The sequence below is a fragment of the Oncorhynchus kisutch genome, linkage group LG16 (assembly GCF_002021735.2).
Source record: "Oncorhynchus kisutch isolate 150728-3 linkage group LG16, Okis_V2, whole genome shotgun sequence".
Classification (NCBI taxonomy): Eukaryota; Metazoa; Chordata; class Actinopteri; order Salmoniformes; family Salmonidae; genus Oncorhynchus; species Oncorhynchus kisutch.
In genome coordinates, this window is record NC_034189.2 from 44,573,322 (window position 1) to 44,591,656 (window position 18,335).

Consider the following 18,335-nt stretch of genomic DNA (forward strand, 5'->3'; position numbering starts at 1 on the left):
CACTGAGTCACTCCAATCATGTTGATCTCCCTTCTTCCGTTTCATAACCTCCATAACCTCCAACCTCCTCCTCTTTTTCAGTACTGATGCCTTTCTCTCCTCTCCCCTTTCTTTTTTTCCTCCCTCTCCCTCTCCTCTTCCACCAGTCTCTCCTCAGTATCCGCGGCTCCCTCTTCTCCCCGAGGAGGAACAGCCAAGCTAGCCTGTTTAGCTTCCGAGGCCGCGCCCGCGACGTTGTCTCCGATAACGACTTCGCCGACGACGAGCAAAGCACGTTCGAGGACACTGACAGCCGCCGCGGCTCCTTGTTCGTGCCTTGCCGTGTCGAGTGCCGCTCCAGCACGGTCAGTCAGACTAGCCTGGCCCCTCAGCGCGTCCTGCTGCCCGCCAACGGCAAGATGCACTGCACCGTGGACTGTAACGGCGTCGTCTCGCTAGTGGGAGGGACCTCGGTGCCCACCTCGCCTGTAGGACTGCTCCTGCCTGAGGTGAGCTATAGTTTTTATCAGTCCAGGCTCCAAATATTATTCATTTTCTTTTGATTGAGCCAGATGACCGGGTTTGCACTTTTGGGATTATTCCGTTGGTTCCATTGCCCAGCTAAGGTATTTGACAGAAAATAAATACTATTTGAAGTGAACCCAACATTGTTGGTTTAGTCATGGTTAGGGTCAGGAGTCCCTTACAGGCCACCTAGTCCATACACTGAATAACTCTTCCAGATGTTTCTTTGTCTCCAGGGGACGACCACTGACTCTGAGATGAGGCTGAAGAAGAGGAGGTCTCGCCAGGCTTCCATGGCCTACCTAGATGAACCAGACAGAGCCAGAGCCAGAGCTATGAGTGTGGCCAGTATTCTCACCAACACCATGGAGGGTTGGTGTCACACCAAGTTATTAAATAATATGTTATTATACCAGACCGATGAACCGAACATCTTGAAGACTCATAGCCTACAACAACCATTATAATGTGTGTGCCATCAATGAAGTGTCCTCCTTAGCATGATAAAAGCATGATAGCACTTTCCTGAAAGTTAACTATATGATATTTGATACTTCTTATACATGCTTATAACAAGTCATAATGCCTTATAGCCAAAATGTGGACATGTATACATGCCAACAGGTGGCAGGTAGCCTAGCCTTTAACCCCTAACCACTAATAATGAGGTTGTTTGTTCAAATCCCTGAGTCAGCTGGGTGAAAAATCTGTCTGTGCCCCTGAGCAAGTCATTTAACCTTAATTGCTCCTGTAAATCGCTCTGGAGAAGAGCGTCTGCTAAATGACTAAATCGGGGGTTTTTTTAAAGGGGGGGAATGACTCCAAAATGTGTCTGTTTTAACCCTTTCCAGAGCTTGAAGAGTCCAGGCAGAAGTGTCCACCATGCTGGTATAAGTTTGCCAACACCTATCTGATCTGGGACTGCTGTCCTATGTGGTTGAGTTTCAAGGGGATCGTCAACACGGTGGTGATGGACCCCTTCGTGGACCTGGCCATCACCGTCTGCATCGTCCTCAACACCCTGTTCATGGCCATGGAACATTATCCCATGACCACGGAGTTCAATCACGTCCTCTCTGTCGGGAACTTGGTAAGTGTTCGATATTATTGACGTAAACTTGCAAGGCTTTTTCGAAATATCAAGCTGTTAAAGAGAGACTGTCACTGGGATGGTTTTCTCCCCTAACAGCCATTTCTAATTGTATATTTTTTTCTTCATACAATACATCAATATATATTTAGATATTTTTTTCACTCAGCAATCTATGTAAAATGAATTGTGAAATAGAAACACAGATGAATAAATGCCTTACATAGTACATCTATTGAACAATACTTCACAATACATACATCAGAAACAGTTACAAATGATAGAGATCCATTCATGGATGTACAGGTCTGGTGGATAAGAGTTCAGAAATGTCCGCTGCTTGTTTTTGTCATTTCTAAGGAATTTGTACGGAAAATCTCTTGCGCCTGATATAGCTTCTCCTCAAAGTCACACGTGGCATTTTCCAAATCATCAATCTGTTATTTTTCACGGTTTCATTGTTTGTCTATTTTAAGAAGATTCAGCCATCAAGTTGGCCACATACTATTGAAACTGTATACAAAGATGTACATCTATCCACTATCCATAGGTCCAAATATGTGTGGCTAGCCAAGCTTAACCCACACACTACCCACACAACCACTAACACTCAGTCTATGGAAGTATTTCCAACCGTGCTCAAATCTAACTACTGTCTCTGTCTCTGTGTAGGTGTTTACAGGCATCTTCACGGCTGAGATGTGTTTCAAGCTAATCGCTCTGGACCCCTACTACTACTTTCAACAGGGATGGAACATATTTGACGGTATCATCGTCAGTCTGAGTCTGATGGAGCTCGGCCTGGCCAATGTAGAGGGCCTGTCTGTGCTCCGGTCTTTCCGATTGGTGAGATCCCACTTCTGACACCAGTTTCTCCCGAGTTGACCCTGTCAGAGCAGATTGTGTACCTTCTAGTTGCCACATTTCTACAGGAAACATAACTATACTACCCCCCCCCCCCCGCCTTAGCTGAATGACAGATGCCCTTTCCTTTACGCACTCCTTGATACAGTGCTAATATTCATCTTCATCCTTTGTTGATTGATGCTAGCTAGATATTAATACCGTAGTCACAACCAGGAACAACAAAACTCCTCATGTGATTCTTCCTGTCAACAGTTGAGGGTGTTCAAACTGGCCAAGTCTTGGCCCACCCTGAACATGCTGATCAAGATCATCGGTAACTCGGTGGGAGCTCTGGGTAATTTGACACTGGTCCTAGCCATCATCGTGTTCATCTTCGCCGTGGTGGGCATGCAGCTGTTCGGCAAGAGCTACAAGGAGTGTGTGTGTAAGATCGCAGACAACTGCCAGCTGCCCCGCTGGCACATGCACGACTTCTTCCACTCGTTCCTCATCGTGTTCCGGGTGCTGTGTGGGGAGTGGATCGAGACCATGTGGGACTGTATGGAGGTGGCTGGCCAGAGCATGTGCCTCATCGTTTTTATGATGGTCATGGTTATAGGGAACCTGGTGGTAGGTGTTTTTGCTGTTAGTCATTGTATATCCCAAAATCCCCATACCTATGGATGATATCACTCTACTTGTGATAAATCTTTCTTGGTCAATTTGTGTTTGACACTGGTGCAGCAAATATGTTTTAAGCATTGACATATTTAAGTGATATGCAATTTTCAATTTGAACTGAATCTCCATATTAACAACTGAACCCAGATCAGAATGGACTCCTTTCCTCCCTCTCTACAGGTTCTGAATCTGTTCCTGGCCCTGCTGCTCAGCTCCTTCAGCGCCGACAACCTGGCGGCCACGGACGACGACAGCGAGATGAACAACCTGCAGATCGCTGTGGGCCGCATTCAGAGGGGCGTGGCCTGGGTCAAGGTGGCCATCCGCCAGGTTATCCAGAGCCTGTTCCTCGGGGGCGGAGCCACCAAACGGGTCAGGGGGGAGTCACTGGAGGGGGGTAAGACCCTGGACGAGCTCCACAGCTCCATCAACGGCAAGGGGGGCAACTGCATCTCAAAACACTCGTTGGTCGAGATCACTAAAGATCCGAGTGGGGTCTATCTGAAGGAGGGGAACGGGCGGCCCGGAGGGGGGTTGGGGGTGGGGTTAGGAGACAGTACGGAGAATTACCCGAAGGAGGAGTGCAACTACATGTCGTTCATCCACAACCCCAGCCTGACAGTGAGTGTGCCCATCGCGGTGTGCGAGTCAGACTTTGAGACCGCTATCACAGAGGACTTCAGCAGCGACTCGGCCTCTGAGGAAATGTCGATGGGCAGCAAAGAGGTAAGAGGTTTGACTAGAGACCCTGTGCTGCTCTGTTCAGTAGCAACGAGCACAGTCACATCACATCTTTTAATTGCGGTATCTTTGAGTTAGTTTTGAGTGGTGTCGGTGTTAGTTCTGAGTGGTGTCTGTGTTACTTGAGGTGCCATGATTTAGCTTGAGCTTAAGCAGAGTGAGTGCTTTTGGAACTATTCCATTGGTTTGCACTTTTGGGACAATTCCATTGGTTTACACTTTTGGGACGATTCCTTTAGTTAACACTATTGGGATTGTTCCATTGGTTTACTAGCCTTGTGAACCAGAACTAACCGTGTGTGCTCCCGTTACGTGTCATGTGTAGTGAAACAGAATGTGAGCTCAGGAGATCAGGAGGGTTGAACAAGGCTTATTTGTTTACACCTTTTGGACTATTCCATTGGTTTACACTTTTGGGACTGTGCCATTGGTTCCATTTTGTCAGGCAAGCTAAATATCTGGTTGACTGAGTATACAGGCGGGGTCTTCACTATTGGGTCTTCACTATTGGGTCTTCACTATTGGGTCTTCACTATTGGGTCTTCACTATTATATGCACTTGTTGAAAGAAGTTGTTTAGAGCAGCGTCCTTGCAAAGGGTGAAGTGAAGCGAAGTGTGTGTGTGTGTGTGGGTGTTCACGGATGTGTGTGGGTGTTCACGGATGTGTGTGTGTTCACGGATGTGTGTGGAGGCTCACGGATGTTTGTGGAGGCATACGGATGTGTGTGGCGGCTCATTTCTCACACATTTAATCCCTTTCATTAGAAATCACACCAGTGAGATTTTAAAATAAACCAACTTTTTATAATAGACTGTAAATTAAGGCCGGAAGACAGATAAAGGACTTAAAATATCCCACTCACTGGCCCACACACACACACACACACACACACACACACACACAAACTGTTTAATCCTATTCTATATCATCCCGGAGCCTTGTCTTCTAAAGTGTTTCTCTGTGGATAACCTGTTTCCTTATGTGCCTTGCAGCTGATTGATGAAAACAGACACCGAGGTTGCACTGTACATTATGAGCTGGCTCACGGTTGTATCACTCTACCTTGCTTAACCCACCGTTTGTTATTGCAGCTGTGTTACAGACGCTCACAAGGTTGTCAGTGAGAGAGAGGAGACTTGTAAGACCATTTTATTCTACATAGCACTAACCATGAAGACTGCCTATGCCATTTTACAGAACCAACCAATACTTATCTTGCATCTTTTTCAATGGATTGCCAATTTTTTTGTTCTCTGCCTGACTGCCCTCCCCAACTGCTTTCCTCTGTTGTCCCTGGCCTTTCTTTTCTTCTATCCCCCCTTCATCTCATTTCTTTATTTCTAATTTGATCATCAGGCTTTTTTTGTAGTTTCAACAGCATTATGAATGAGCTGCATCCACGTTTCAAATTGATAGGTGAAGTCATGTGACTTGTTTTTGCTTCTGATTTCCTTGCTTGGTTTGTATTGATTGATTTTGGAGGTGATTGGCATTGACCACCCCCAAGATTGAGAAAAAATAACAGAGAATGAATGAAGAGAGAAAAGGAGGAGAGGAAGAGACAAAGATGAAATAAATGAATTTTGCCCAAAGTACTTTAGGTTAAATTCACGAGGGTTACATGTTCTCCTGGTATAGATCTAGTGAATATTTTGTCTGAATATTAGTCTCTTTGAACCCCTGGTAGACTAGCGGTTGCACAGTCAGCCATACCATACTGAACTGATGCAGCAATTATAGCAAACACTCAAGTGAAATCAAGACGCAAATTACATATTGCCTTCCAAAAGCATGGCAGGAGGACACCCTCCATTTATATATAGCCTTTGTCCTGAACAGAGAGAGAGAGAGAGAGAGATGGCAGGGAGAGAGACTGGAAAAGAGAGAGGAGAAGATGTGTGAAAGAATAGAGAGAGGGAGGGAGATGGAAAGGACGGAACAAGCAGGATGAGAAAATGTGTGAAACAGAGGGAGAGATAAAGGAACAAAGAGAGAGAGAGAGAGAGAGAGAGAGAGAGAGAGAGAGAGAGAGGGGGAGAGAGAGAGAGAGAGAGAGAGAGAGAGAGAGAGAGAGAGCATGTGTGAGAGAGGTATGTATATATAGAGAGAGAGAAGAAGGAAGAATTAGAAAACATGTGAGAAAGGGGAATATAATGTGTGAGAGCGAGAGAGGTATAGAGAGAGAGCACCACCGATCCTTCTGGAACATTGTGTATCTCGGGACGGGAGGGGCGTGGAGCGGGCAGGGCAGCATGCTTCCATCATTCCCACGGCAATCAGACCTGCTGCACTGTCGAGTACTGATGGCATGTTACTTCTCTGTCTGCCAGCCAGCCAGACGCCCCAAACTGCCTAGACATTGCACCATGTTTTATCAATGAAAACAGGACAGGGATTCCACCTACGGAGCTAAGCGAGGCCTTCTCACCATACAGTACACAGAACACTGTATTGCATCTTTTTTATTTTTTATTTAACTAGGCAAGTCAGTTAAGAACAAATTCTTATTTACAATGACGGCCTACCTCAGGCAAACCCTAACGACGCTGGGCCAATTGTGCTCCGCCCTTTGGAACTCCCAAACACAGCCAGTTGTGATACAGCCTGGAATCGAACCAGGGTCTGTAGCACTAAGATGCAGTGCCTTGGACCACTGCGCCACTCGGGTGCCCAATCAGCATGTAGATTATATATAAAAATATCTCTAGTACTGTACTATGGATAACTTGCATGGAATGCAGGGCTCTAATGTCAAAGTGTGCATTATAATCCAATGATTATCCTGCCAATAGCAAAGAATAAGGACAGTAGTACTAGTCATCCCCAGAGATCCCTCCAACATTATTTCCTCTTGGAGGGACATTTCCTCTTAGTCTCCAGTGGGTAATCCTGTTAGAGTACCCCATTTAGCTGTTTCTCCCCTGTATGTTAGCATGGTCACACTGCGTCTAATGTTATATTAGTATTCATTCTATTATTATTATCTGATAGCTCCAGACCGCATGCTGTCTTGTAAACAGTGCACAGTACTGGGTTTTGCTGGTTAGCTAATGTGGTAATACCCATTTATTTACCGAAACAGAGACCGAAGCTTGTGCTTTTCTTAAGGATGGGAAAAAAATGTGTTTTCATGTCAATGAGGAAAATGTTCAGTGTTTCGGGGGAGGGAGGGAAGAAGGGGGAATTGATTCGTTATCGTCTTTTGATCGATGGGGCTATCCCCCACTCAAATGCAAAATCCTGGGTCATTTTTCAGTGGACATGAAAATCGGTCAGCCCACGTTCTCCTGCTTGTTTTCCGATTTCAGGATTGGAAATGCACTGGAATACTGCATGCCCCCTTCGACTGTCTGAGCCGATATCAAACATACCCACAGTGCATTGTAACACCAACCTCTCCGTGTAGCATGTATTGTTGCTACCGGGTGCTGTATACTACAGTGTGATTGGATCTCACCTGATCAAACTGATCTCAAGCCTGTAGATATTTTTGATCGACCCTGCATGTAATGATGATTACAATGATGAAACGAGTATAACTCTGAGTTTATATTTAAGCCAAAGTCATGTCTCCCGTCCAGACCAAAGTATCTGGTGAGACTACTGTACTGTTACAGTCCATGATAATGGAGAATGAACCATTACAAGAATCTTAAGATCTCTCGTAGCTCAGAAGGTTGTCTCCCCCCCCCCCCCCCCTGCAGAAGCTCCCTATAGAGCCCCAGCAGCTTATCTCGTCGGAGGGCAGCTCGGTGGATATCGGTCCCCCGGGGGATGGAGCTGAGTCAGTGGAGCTGGAGGACGAGGAGTCAGAGAACCCAGAGAACTGCTTCACTGATGGTGAGGGAGGGAGGGGCTGGGGGAGAGGACGAGGAAGAGTGGGGAAAGAAGGAGGGAAGGGGGGAGGGAGAGAGGGACTAGTGAGAGGAAGGTTTGAGAGAGACTTTTCCTTTCACACATCAGAAGTAGTCTAGAGGGAATTCCGAGCTCTGATAGGAGTGACTGTTTGAAAACTGGGAGGAGAAGTTTCTTTCAGGCAAGGACAATGCATTATTTTATCTTCTCTCTCCCTCTCTCTTTCTCTGTCGCTTTGTCTCTCCCTCTCTCTTTCTCTGTCCCTTTGTCTCTCCCTCTCTCTGTCTCTCCCAGGCTGTGTGCTCAGGTTCCAGTGTTGCCAGGTGAACGTTGAGGAGGGCAAGTGGAAGATGTGGTGGACTTTGAGGAAGACGTGCTTCCTCATCGTGGAACACAACTGGTTCGAGACCTTAATCATTTTCATGATCCTGCTCAGCAGTGGCGCTCTGGTGAGTGGCTGCTGCTCACCTGGCCTGTGTAATGTTGTACCGCTCCTTTAAGGAAAGTCAATTAAACGTGGGCTCCGAGTTGTCTTTACATCACAATGTGAGTGTCAAATAATTGCAGTCTGCTTTCTTTGATGTAGAGTGAATATGAGCTTTATGGCTTCTTGGTTAGCCTGACACTTCTGTTTTGAAGTGAAAACTGAAATGTTGATTGGTCAGAGTGTAGTCATCAGTAGGGTTGAGTCCGGACAGGGAAAACTCTGATCCATATGCATAACTAGGGCCCAGAGTATTTCCTGGTCATGGCTTGTGTTCAGAAAAAACTCAAAGCCCTACAATTTACCAAAAAAACACCAACCTATGTGACTCAAAACACTTGACAAACATGACCTTAGCCCAGACCTCAGGCACTGTTAACTATCTGATGCTTGATTCCTTGTTTGTGTCTCCGTGTAGGCGTTTGAAGACATTTACATAGAGCAGAGGAAGACCATTAAGGTAGTGCTGGAGTACGCAGACAAAGTCTTCACTTATATCTTCATCCTGGAGATGCTGCTGAAGTGGGTGGCCTACGGATTCAAGAAGTACTTCACCAACGCCTGGTGTTGGCTGGACTTCCTCATTGTTGATGTATGTATTTGCTGGAGTTGTATGCGAACTCCGTACACACACGATGACCTTGAACACGCTTTGTCAGCAGATGAATTCAAATCTAAGCTTTGGATAGCAATTTAGAGTGATTTGATTCATTTTGTGATTATTAATTTACCAGTTGGAATGAATGGAAATTCCATAACATTTTTTAGCCATGTACCACACATAGTTCTCCTTCTGCAAATGCCTCTCCTGACATTGCTTATTTTTCTCTCTCTCTCTCTTGCTCTCTGTTTTTCTCTCTCTCTGTCTCTGTTTCTCTCTCTCTCTCTCTCTCTCTGTCTCTCTCTCTCTCTGTCTCTGTTCCTCTCTCTCTCTGTCTCTCTCTCTCTCTCTCTCTCTCTGTTTTTCTTTCTTTCTCTCTCTCTCTCTCTCTCTCTCTCTCTCTCTCTCTCTGTCTCTCTGTTTTTCTTTCTTTCTTTCTCTCTCTCTCTCTCTCTCTCTCTCTCTCTCTCTCTCTCTCTCTCTCTCTCTCTCTCTCTCTCTCTCTCTCTCTCTCTCTCTCTCTCTCTATCTCTCTCTCTCTCTCTCAGGTGTCTCTGGTGAGCTTAGTAGCCAATGCGTTAGGCTACTCTGAGCTGAGTGCCATTAAATCTCTACGAACCCTGCGGGCCTTAAGACCCCTGAGGGCCTTGTCACGGTTCGAGGGCATGAGGGTAAGGGTTACTGGAGAACATGTTTCTTGCTGAACTGCAATCAGAAAGAGCCTCTCAAGCAGCTTTTAGGATATTTGTTATGATAAAGTCCACTGCAATTGAGTCTTTTGAAAATAACTAAATGTCATAACTAAATGTAACTTATTTTAGGAGACGAATGCCTTGTTACATTTGACAATCTTGTAGCATTCTTAGCCGCAGTCCTTTTAAAATGTCTGAGTCTTCTAGAAGGAGGAAAATAGGAACCAGCGATGTATTTTAAATGGACGCATGCCTGTGTATAGAGCTAGATTTCGAGATATGTCTCTCGTGTGTATCTGCGTGATTTCCCTCCACATTGTGTCGATAGATTCTAACAGTGCTCTGCCTCGATGTTGTTTGTGTGGGGCCTTTTGATGTGTAATTATTTTCCTTTGTGTGTCTTTTCATTTACAGTAAAACACTTGTTGTGACTTCATCCTGACTCTTCTAAGGTTTTTTCTGTTTTGCTTTATAACTTTTGAGTGGTTAAATGTGCTCCCTCGCCACTCCTTTGAAAGAGCGTTTCCTTTCCTTTTCCTTTCCTTAAATAGTTAACTGTCAAACTCTTGTGGTAGTGCTTGTAACATGCTTTGTACTGAAAATAACACAGTGAAAATACTGTACACATATTCTCATGTGTTCCTAAACCTAACACAATATTTCAATATTACCACCGCTATTCACCCTCCCTATACGTGATTATATTATTATTGCATATGTTATCATCTATGGTAACCAGAATTCTTGGATAAGCCTATGCATGTTTTCTTGAGTAACAAGAGTGTGCATTTCAGCTTAAACTTTATCTCACTCAACACATTGTCACATTACTTTCTAGTCCTATCCAGAGAAACCTCAGCGAACCGGTTTGACCGAGCCCTCTAACCGTGTCATCTGTGATTTGACAGGTGGTGGTGAACGCCCTCCTGGGTGCCATTCCGTCCATCATGAACGTGCTGCTGGTGTGCCTCATCTTCTGGCTCATCTTCAGCATCATGGGCGTCAATCTGTTCGCAGGGAAGTACTATCACTGCGTCAACACCACCAACGACGAGACCTTTCCCATCGATGTGGTCAACAACAAGAGCGACTGTCTGGCCCTGGCCAATGACAGCGCACGATGGAAGAATGTCAAGATCAACTTTGATAATGTCGGGGCCGGGTACTTGGCCTTGTTGCAAGTGGTGAGTGGGACAGTTGTCTGTTGGCATTCGGGAAGATTATGCTTTAAATCTGGTTTAAAAGTGGAGTTATTATGAAACATATCATGTTCATTTACACTGAGTGAACAAAGCATTAGGAAAGCCTGCACTTTCCATGACACAGACTGATCAGATGAATTTTAGTGTGTCAAGAACTGCAACGCTGCTGGATTTTTCACCCTCAACAGTTTCTCGTGTGAATCAAGAATGGTCCACCATCCAAAGGACATCCAGGCAATTCTGACACAACTGTGGGAAGCATTGGAGTCAAAATGGGCCAGCATCCCTGTGGAATGCTTTCAACACCTTCTAGAGTCCATGCCCCGACCAATCGAGGCTGTTTTAGGGGCAAAAGGGGAAGCAACAATATTAGGAAGGTGTTCCTAATGTTTTGTACACTCAGTGTATATACCGTATGCCTGTATGGCTGTCTTGTTTTTTACTTTCTATGCTGCTTTTGTGCTTTTAAATCAGTGTGGAGTATTTTTTTGGGTTCGAGACATAGCTTATCACCTTTCACAGAGTATTGTGACTATTCATTTAATATTTTCTACCTGCTACCAAAATAGCTCTCCTAAACCAAAAGTAGTGGAGCGGAGCCTGACTGCAAGGCTGCAGCTAGGGAACAGGGAAGTCAGATGTAAGTAACCACTCGAGAGTGACCCCTCAGAGAGTAACTCATTCTGTTCTCTGTTCTCTGCTCCTAGGCAACGTTTAAAGGTTGGATGGACATCATGTACGCAGCTGTGGACTCTCGTAATGTAAGTGTTTCCTTGGGGCTCTGGTCATGGTGAATGGCGGACAGTTTAAAGTCAGGTTGACTCTTGCATTTAAGGTTTTGCGTAGAATTTTTTTTTCTTGGAATGTTGGTGTTTCAACAACAACAAAAAAAATCTTCCCTTAGGAATGTCCTGTAAATAAGGGTTTGACTTGAATATGTGCAATGATTACACGTTTTGCTGTATATCTTTCTTGTTTGTGTTTCAGGTGGAACTTCAGCCCCAATATGAACAGAACCTCTACATGTATCTGTACTTCGTCATCTTCATCATCTTTGGCTCCTTCTTCACTCTCAACCTCTTCATTGGTGTCATCATTGACAACTTCAACCAACAGAAGAAAAAGATACGTATTCTGTAGTGAACAGGTGTTCGTGGACAGTGTTTTATCAAACCCGCTGCTGGCTGAGAGATTATTCTAAATATGGCAGGCATATGAGTTACACACACACATTCCAGTCGCTAAGAGAGCTGACACTGTGAATGCAGTCTCCGTGATACGGAGACAAGAGGGAAAAGAAGGAAAGTTCAAGGAGGAAGAGGAGAGAGCGTAAAATAGCCTGAGAGAGATAGAGAGGAGAGGGATGAGGGAGGGAGAGATCTGAAAAGCGCGCCTAGCCCTGAGCTAACAATGACTGAAAGAAACTTGAGGGGGAGAGAGAGACGCTTTGGGTGTACGTGTGTTAGGTTTTCACCAGGTTTTGTATTGTTCCCTTTACTTTGGAGGTCAGGACATCTTCATGACAGAGGAACAGAAGAAGTACTACAACGCCATGAAGAAGCTCGGCTCCAAGAAGCCCCAGAAGCCGATTCCCAGGCCAACGGTTTGACACTGATATTGACACCTATTGATATTACAATAACCATTCAACCGAGCAGTAGCTCAAATATTTGTGACGGATTAAGAATTCATATTTAAGACGGATTTCTCAAAATAACAAAAAATTAAAAAATCAACATTTATTTTGAATTCTCACAGTAATGCTGATTAAATATATTTCTATCGCTCTCTACCTCTCTCTGTTTCTCTCTCTCCCTTCATCTGCCTTTCCGTTCTAGAATGCATTCCAAGGCTGTGTGTTTGACTTCGTAACGAAGCAGGCTTTTGACATTGTCATCATGATCCTCATCTGCCTCAACATGGTCACTATGATGGTGGAAGAGGATGACCAGACACCAGAGAGGGAAAAAATCCTCCACTGGATTAACTTTGTCTTTATAGTGCTCTTCACTGGGGAGTGTACGCTCAAAATGATATCCCTCCGCCATTACTACTTCACCATTGGCTGGAACGTGTTTGACTTTGTCGTTGTCATCCTTTCAATCGTAGGTAAGAACCCTGACTCTTCATAGTCTTTTGAATCAAAATGTAGCATTCAGAATAAATGTTTGGAGTTGTAACCGAGAAATTGTTTGTGTTAAATTGGTGTGGTTTTCGTTTCTGTCCTTACAGGTATGTTTTTATCAGAATTGATTGAGAAGTACTTTGTTTCCCCAACGTTATTCCGAGTCATCCGACTTGCCAGAATCGGCCGCATCCTCCGTCTCATCAAGGGCGCCAAGGGCATCCGGACGCTTTTGTTCGCCTTGATGATGTCACTTCCTGCCCTGTTTAACATTGGCCTCCTGCTTTTCCTGGTCATGTTCATCTACGCCATCTTCGGCATGTCCAACTTCGCCTACGTCAAGCACGAGGCGGGAATCGACGACATGTTCAACTTCGAGACGTTCGGCAACAGCATGCTCTGCCTGTTCCAGATCACCACGTCGGCGGGCTGGGACGGCCTCCTGGCGCCCATCCTCAACAAGAAGGAGCCCGACTGCGACAGCCAGATGGAGCACCCGGGCACCTTGTACCGGGGAAACTGCGGCAACCCGCCAGTGGCCATGTTCTTCTTCGTCAGCTACATCATCATCTGTTTCCTCATCGTGGTCAACATGTACATCGCCGTCATCCTGGAGAACTTCAGCGTGGCCACCGAGGAGTCGGCCGAGCCGCTGAGCGAGGACGACTTTGAGATGTTCTACGAGGTGTGGGAGCGCTTCGACCCGGACGCCACGCAATTCGTGGAGTACGACAAGCTGTCGGACTTTGCAGACGCTTTGGACCCACCGCTGCGAATGGCCAAGCCCAACCACATCCAGCTGATCAAAATGGATCTGCCCATGGTCAGCGGGGAGCGCATCCACTGCCTTGACATCCTGTTTGCCTTCACCAAGCGTGTCCTGGGAGAGGGTGAAGGCTTGGACCTCCTCCGGGGCCAGATGGAGGAGCGCTTCATGGCCTCCAACCCCTCCAAAGTCTCCTACGAACCCATCACCAGTACCCTGCGGCGCAAGCAGGAAGACATGTCTGCCTTGGTGATCCAGAGGTCATTCAGGCGCTACCTGGCCCGGCTCGCCCTGAAGAAAGCAGCAGAGCTCTACAAGGAGCAGCCTAAAGGCAGCGTGATGTATGAGCTGGAGGACAAGGAGGTGCTGGTGATAGGACAGTTCGCGGACAACTCCACCTCCACAGAGAAAACGGACATTACGCCCACCACCGCCTCGCTGCCTTCGTACAACAGTGCCACAAACTTGGAAAAGGACCAATATGAGAAAGAAAAGAGGGAGAAAGAGAAGAGAGACATAGATCTGAGAGAGCAAAATAAATAAGCGAACAAAAGGACAAATGATGAGTACGAAGACGTTTGCTTTGAAGAAAAACAGATTTACAGATTTGGAGGACCGATGTATGCTAATGTGTTGTTGGAGGGGGTGTGGTGGTGTTGGGTGCTAGGCCAAACTGATGTGTAGCTAGCTAAGGCTGAGGCCTGAGAGCAGGTTTGGAGACATTTAAGGGGACTGTTCCAGGGGGTTACATAGTGACAAGGCAGGGGAAGATTATTGTTATGTATCACTGCCAGGAGTAAGTGAAAGACGGCGACTCAAAAAGCTGTTGCGTAACCGCTTGTGATTTTCTGTTGAGTGTTACTATCTGACACACATGAGTATACTGTGAAGTTTTCTGTAGCGAGTGCTGCTGCTACCATCATACATCCAGTGTCTTGAATAACGGTCGCCGTGTTACTTAAGGTTCTTGCATTTTTGTATAATTTCATTTTTTTTTAATGGCAAGGAATGTGTTATTGTGTAATTGTGAGAATGTGTCCACTTCTTTTCACGGTTGTAAAAACACCATGTACAGCAAAACTCAGCGACTAAACAAATCCATGTTCCCAATACTAACGCCACATGTGTTTTGTTACTCCCAGAACTATTTGTTCTCAGGCAGCAGTTTTCGTGTATCCCTCTGGGAATAAGCGTAGGTACTGTATGTGTAACTAACCGGGTCTCCTGCACACCACAAGACTGTGCTAGCCCGCTGAGGTAAGGTCTGAGACTTAGCTCAGGGGAGCTAACCCAGGTCTTCAGGTTACTCATCACGTCAACGTTGCATTATGCACAAGCTTAATTCCACAACCAATCATCGGTGACACTTGGTAAAGATATATCTTGTACATCTATATGAATGGCTGTTGTTCTCCCCTCGCTGTTTCTATGAACATGCCCACGGACACAGAGATCCTGAATGTATGTCAACAGATTCATTGAGAGGGATTCAATGAGATCTTCTTCATTTTCGTAGAACATTCATTGTCACAAAGCAATGTGTCCGACAGATGTATTTCAATATCTCTCTCTCTCTCTCCACTCCTTGTTTCTGTCGAAACACTCGTGTAAAGAAAGATGACTAACAAAAATATAATAAAGGGAACACATTGATGGTCTTTTTCCAAAGATGTCTAACTCCGTTATAATACGTGCATATGACACCTGGCGTTGAGTTTAGCACTCATCTGTACTGCACACTGTACTCATAGTTCATGAAGGATTTTAATTCAAAGCCTGATTCTTTCAAGCATAGTGATTTGGTTCGATTTATAAGTAGTATGGTGTCCTATATGGACCCACAGTATGCATAACACTTCCATTTGATGTAAGAGCACTTTTTATCTTCTCATGGCCACGCCCCAAAGGGTATTATGTGAGCGTGCGCGCGCGTGTGCGCCTGTGTTTGCGTGCAGACATCTCTGTGTATGTGTGTGTGTGCGTCCGTGCGGGCACGCGTGTGTGTGTGACTGGGGGTCTATATTTTACTTGTATTCCACGTATTATAAATAGTAATTCTGCTGTAGCTACTGTTGTTTTTCAAATGAACTTTTAGGTTGCCATTTTTCTACAACTTGTTTTACATTCTGCACACATTGACACATGAAACACTTGTATGGTCCACATTTCTGTAGATATGAAACATAAAGCAATCGGTGGCCATTTTCCCTTCAGCTAGTGTGTTAGTGAAGGGCATGCAGGTCAGGACTGGTATCAGTTCATCTGCTAACGTGAATGAAAACATTCAAAGGAATAAAGGACACACCTGTTACCTTTCTCTTTTAAGCTGTGCTCTATCAGAAAGTATGACGATGGCTGGATGTCTGGTTGACGGGATCATCCATGTGGTTGAATTTCATGCTACACTGAAATGTAAATGTGTGACGAGGGACATTTTTGTTAGGACCAAAGATGTGACCACAAAACATAAAATCAAGATTTCCAAAATAAAACCGATTTTGGAAAGCATACTTTGTACACAGAATATTTTCAATCAGATGAAACTGTTGCGCTATGCAATCTATTGTTAGCATGTTGAATGGTCAATAGGCAGCAGGGAGACATATATCAGCTGTATACAGAGAGAGAAAGATTGAGATTACCCCCACCCTCACCCCCTCAAAACACTTTGCTGATCCTGCCGCCAGATTCTCCCCTGCTGTTGCTTGGCAACCTTACATCACAGCTCCCCCGCTTTTGATTGATCAGTAGTGTCTCCCAACTGCCTACCCACAATACCTTGCTGCGTGCAGGCATACCCTTCCCGACCCCTGTCCTTCCCTCCTTCCCTGCATCAGAAAAAAAAGACCATGATCAGAAGCCATGGATTACACTTGTTATACTGTACAGTACTACAGATTATGCATAGTATCAATGAACTGCCTTCATATCCCGGTGCTTTAATCCATACAAGTCCTTTGTGTGCTCAGCACCTGCTGTAGTGGGGGTCTGTTTGAGTAAATGTTGGTTTAATACACACCCATGAGCAGTGAGCCATGACATGGTCCCCATTCAGGAACAGATTAGCCTGTGTGAGGTGGGAAGACAGGACCACCTTACACCCTAACCTGCCTGCCACCAAAGAGAGGACTACATGCAAAATAAGGTCAGTGGCTCCACCTAGAGGTGGGGAGACACATGACCAGTCTGGGTAGCACTTCTGGCTGATTTCAAGGAGATTTTCAATAAACATGTTCTATGAGTGCCTGTTGACTGGCTCAAATCATGCAGTAGGCTGAATTGATGTGCTCAATTAAGTACTCAAATTATGTCATTATAGCAGGTTATTATGTCTGTTGAACTCTTGAGAATAATTTCCATGATTACCTAGAAATAGTTGCTCAGCAACAGCACAAATGAGCAATAAACAACCCCCCTTAGCAAGGGAATTTTGGTTTTGTCATCAAGTTCCATTGAGTCAAACCATATAACCTGTTATAATTTATTGTATTTGTATTATGTAATTTTAATAATACAATAATGATTATTTCAATGTTGTTACTGAACTCCTCATTAAGCCATAATTTAGACATGATTAAATCTGTTGTCAACTATCCAGGTATAGAGAAAGAACACCAGAGTAGACTGACTGATTTGATAGTCAGTTTAAAACTAAGACCTTGTTCCTAATGCAGTTTCGGAAATTTCTCAATTCATTACAATCACTACTTTCAAAGGTATCAACAAGAACAGAATCGTATCAGCTATAACTGACTTCCATACCAAATAACAATACATAAAGTGCCTTCAGAAAGTATTCAGACCCCTTGAATTTTTCCACATACAGCCGTATTCTGTATGGTTCATTGACATTTTTGAAAAAATATTAGGCAAACTGAAATACCTTATTTACATAAGTATTCAGACCCTTTGCTATGAGACACCTGTTTCCATTGATCATCCTTGAGATGTTTCTACACTTGATTGGAGTCCACCTGTGGTAAATTCAATTGACTGGACTTGATTTGGAAAGGTACACACTTGTCTATATAAGGTCCCACAGTTGAAAGTGCACGTCAGAGTAAAAACAAGCCATGAGGTCGAAGGCATTCTCAGTAGAGCTCCGGAACAGGATTATGTTGAGGCACATATCTGAGGAAGGGTGCCAAACCATTTCTGCAGCATTGAAGGTCTCCAACAACAAAATAGCCTTCATCATTCTTAAATGGAAGAAGTGTGGAACCACCAAGACTCTTCTTAGAGCTGTCCGCCCGGCCAAACTGAGCAATCGTGGAGAAGGGAGGTGACCAAGAACCTGATGGTCACTGACAGAGCTCTAGAGTTCCTCTGTGGAGATGGGAGAACCTTCCAGAACCATCCCTGCAGCACTCCACCAATCAGGCCTTTATGGTAGAGTGGCCAGACAGAAGCCAATCAAAAGTAAAAGGCCCATGACAGCCCACTTGGAATTTGCCAAAATGCACCTAAAGACTCTCAAACCATGACAGCCCACTTGGAGTTTGCCAAAATGCACCTAAAGACTCTCAAACCATGACAAACAAGATTCTCTGGTCTGATGAAACCAAGATTAAACTCTTTGGCCTGAATGCCAAGCGTCACATCTGGAGGAAACCTGGCACCATCCCTATGGTGAAGTATGGTGGTGGCAGCATCAAGCTGTGGGGGTGTTTTTCAGCGGCAGGGACTGGGAGACTAGGCGTCTGAATACCTTCCGAAGGCACTGTATATCCTGGAAAAATCAGTTGC

At 45.0% G+C, this 18,335-nt stretch overlaps 1 protein-coding gene across 1 annotated transcript in view; it reads left to right on the plus strand.

Annotated features, from left to right (window-relative positions):
- The window catches only part of LOC109890590 (sodium channel protein type 2 subunit alpha-like), a 35,769-nt gene extending 19,653 nt beyond the window's left edge, over positions 1-16,116 (plus strand). The window contains exons 12-27 of the mRNA XM_031792512.1: positions 147-488; positions 741-876; positions 1,356-1,594; positions 2,267-2,440; positions 2,714-3,070; positions 3,302-3,847; positions 7,569-7,704; positions 8,014-8,168; positions 8,622-8,795; positions 9,353-9,475; positions 10,405-10,680; positions 11,406-11,459; positions 11,686-11,823; positions 12,197-12,301; positions 12,537-12,807; positions 12,931-16,116. Of these exons, the coding sequence (XP_031648372.1) occupies positions 147-488; positions 741-876; positions 1,356-1,594; positions 2,267-2,440; positions 2,714-3,070; positions 3,302-3,847; positions 7,569-7,704; positions 8,014-8,168; positions 8,622-8,795; positions 9,353-9,475; positions 10,405-10,680; positions 11,406-11,459; positions 11,686-11,823; positions 12,197-12,301; positions 12,537-12,807; positions 12,931-14,132 (4,428 nt within the window). The 3' untranslated portion in view covers positions 14,133-16,116. The remainder of the gene's footprint in view (positions 1-146; positions 489-740; positions 877-1,355; positions 1,595-2,266; positions 2,441-2,713; positions 3,071-3,301; positions 3,848-7,568; positions 7,705-8,013; positions 8,169-8,621; positions 8,796-9,352; positions 9,476-10,404; positions 10,681-11,405; positions 11,460-11,685; positions 11,824-12,196; positions 12,302-12,536; positions 12,808-12,930) is intronic.
- The last annotated feature ends 2,219 nt before the right edge of the window (positions 16,117-18,335 follow it).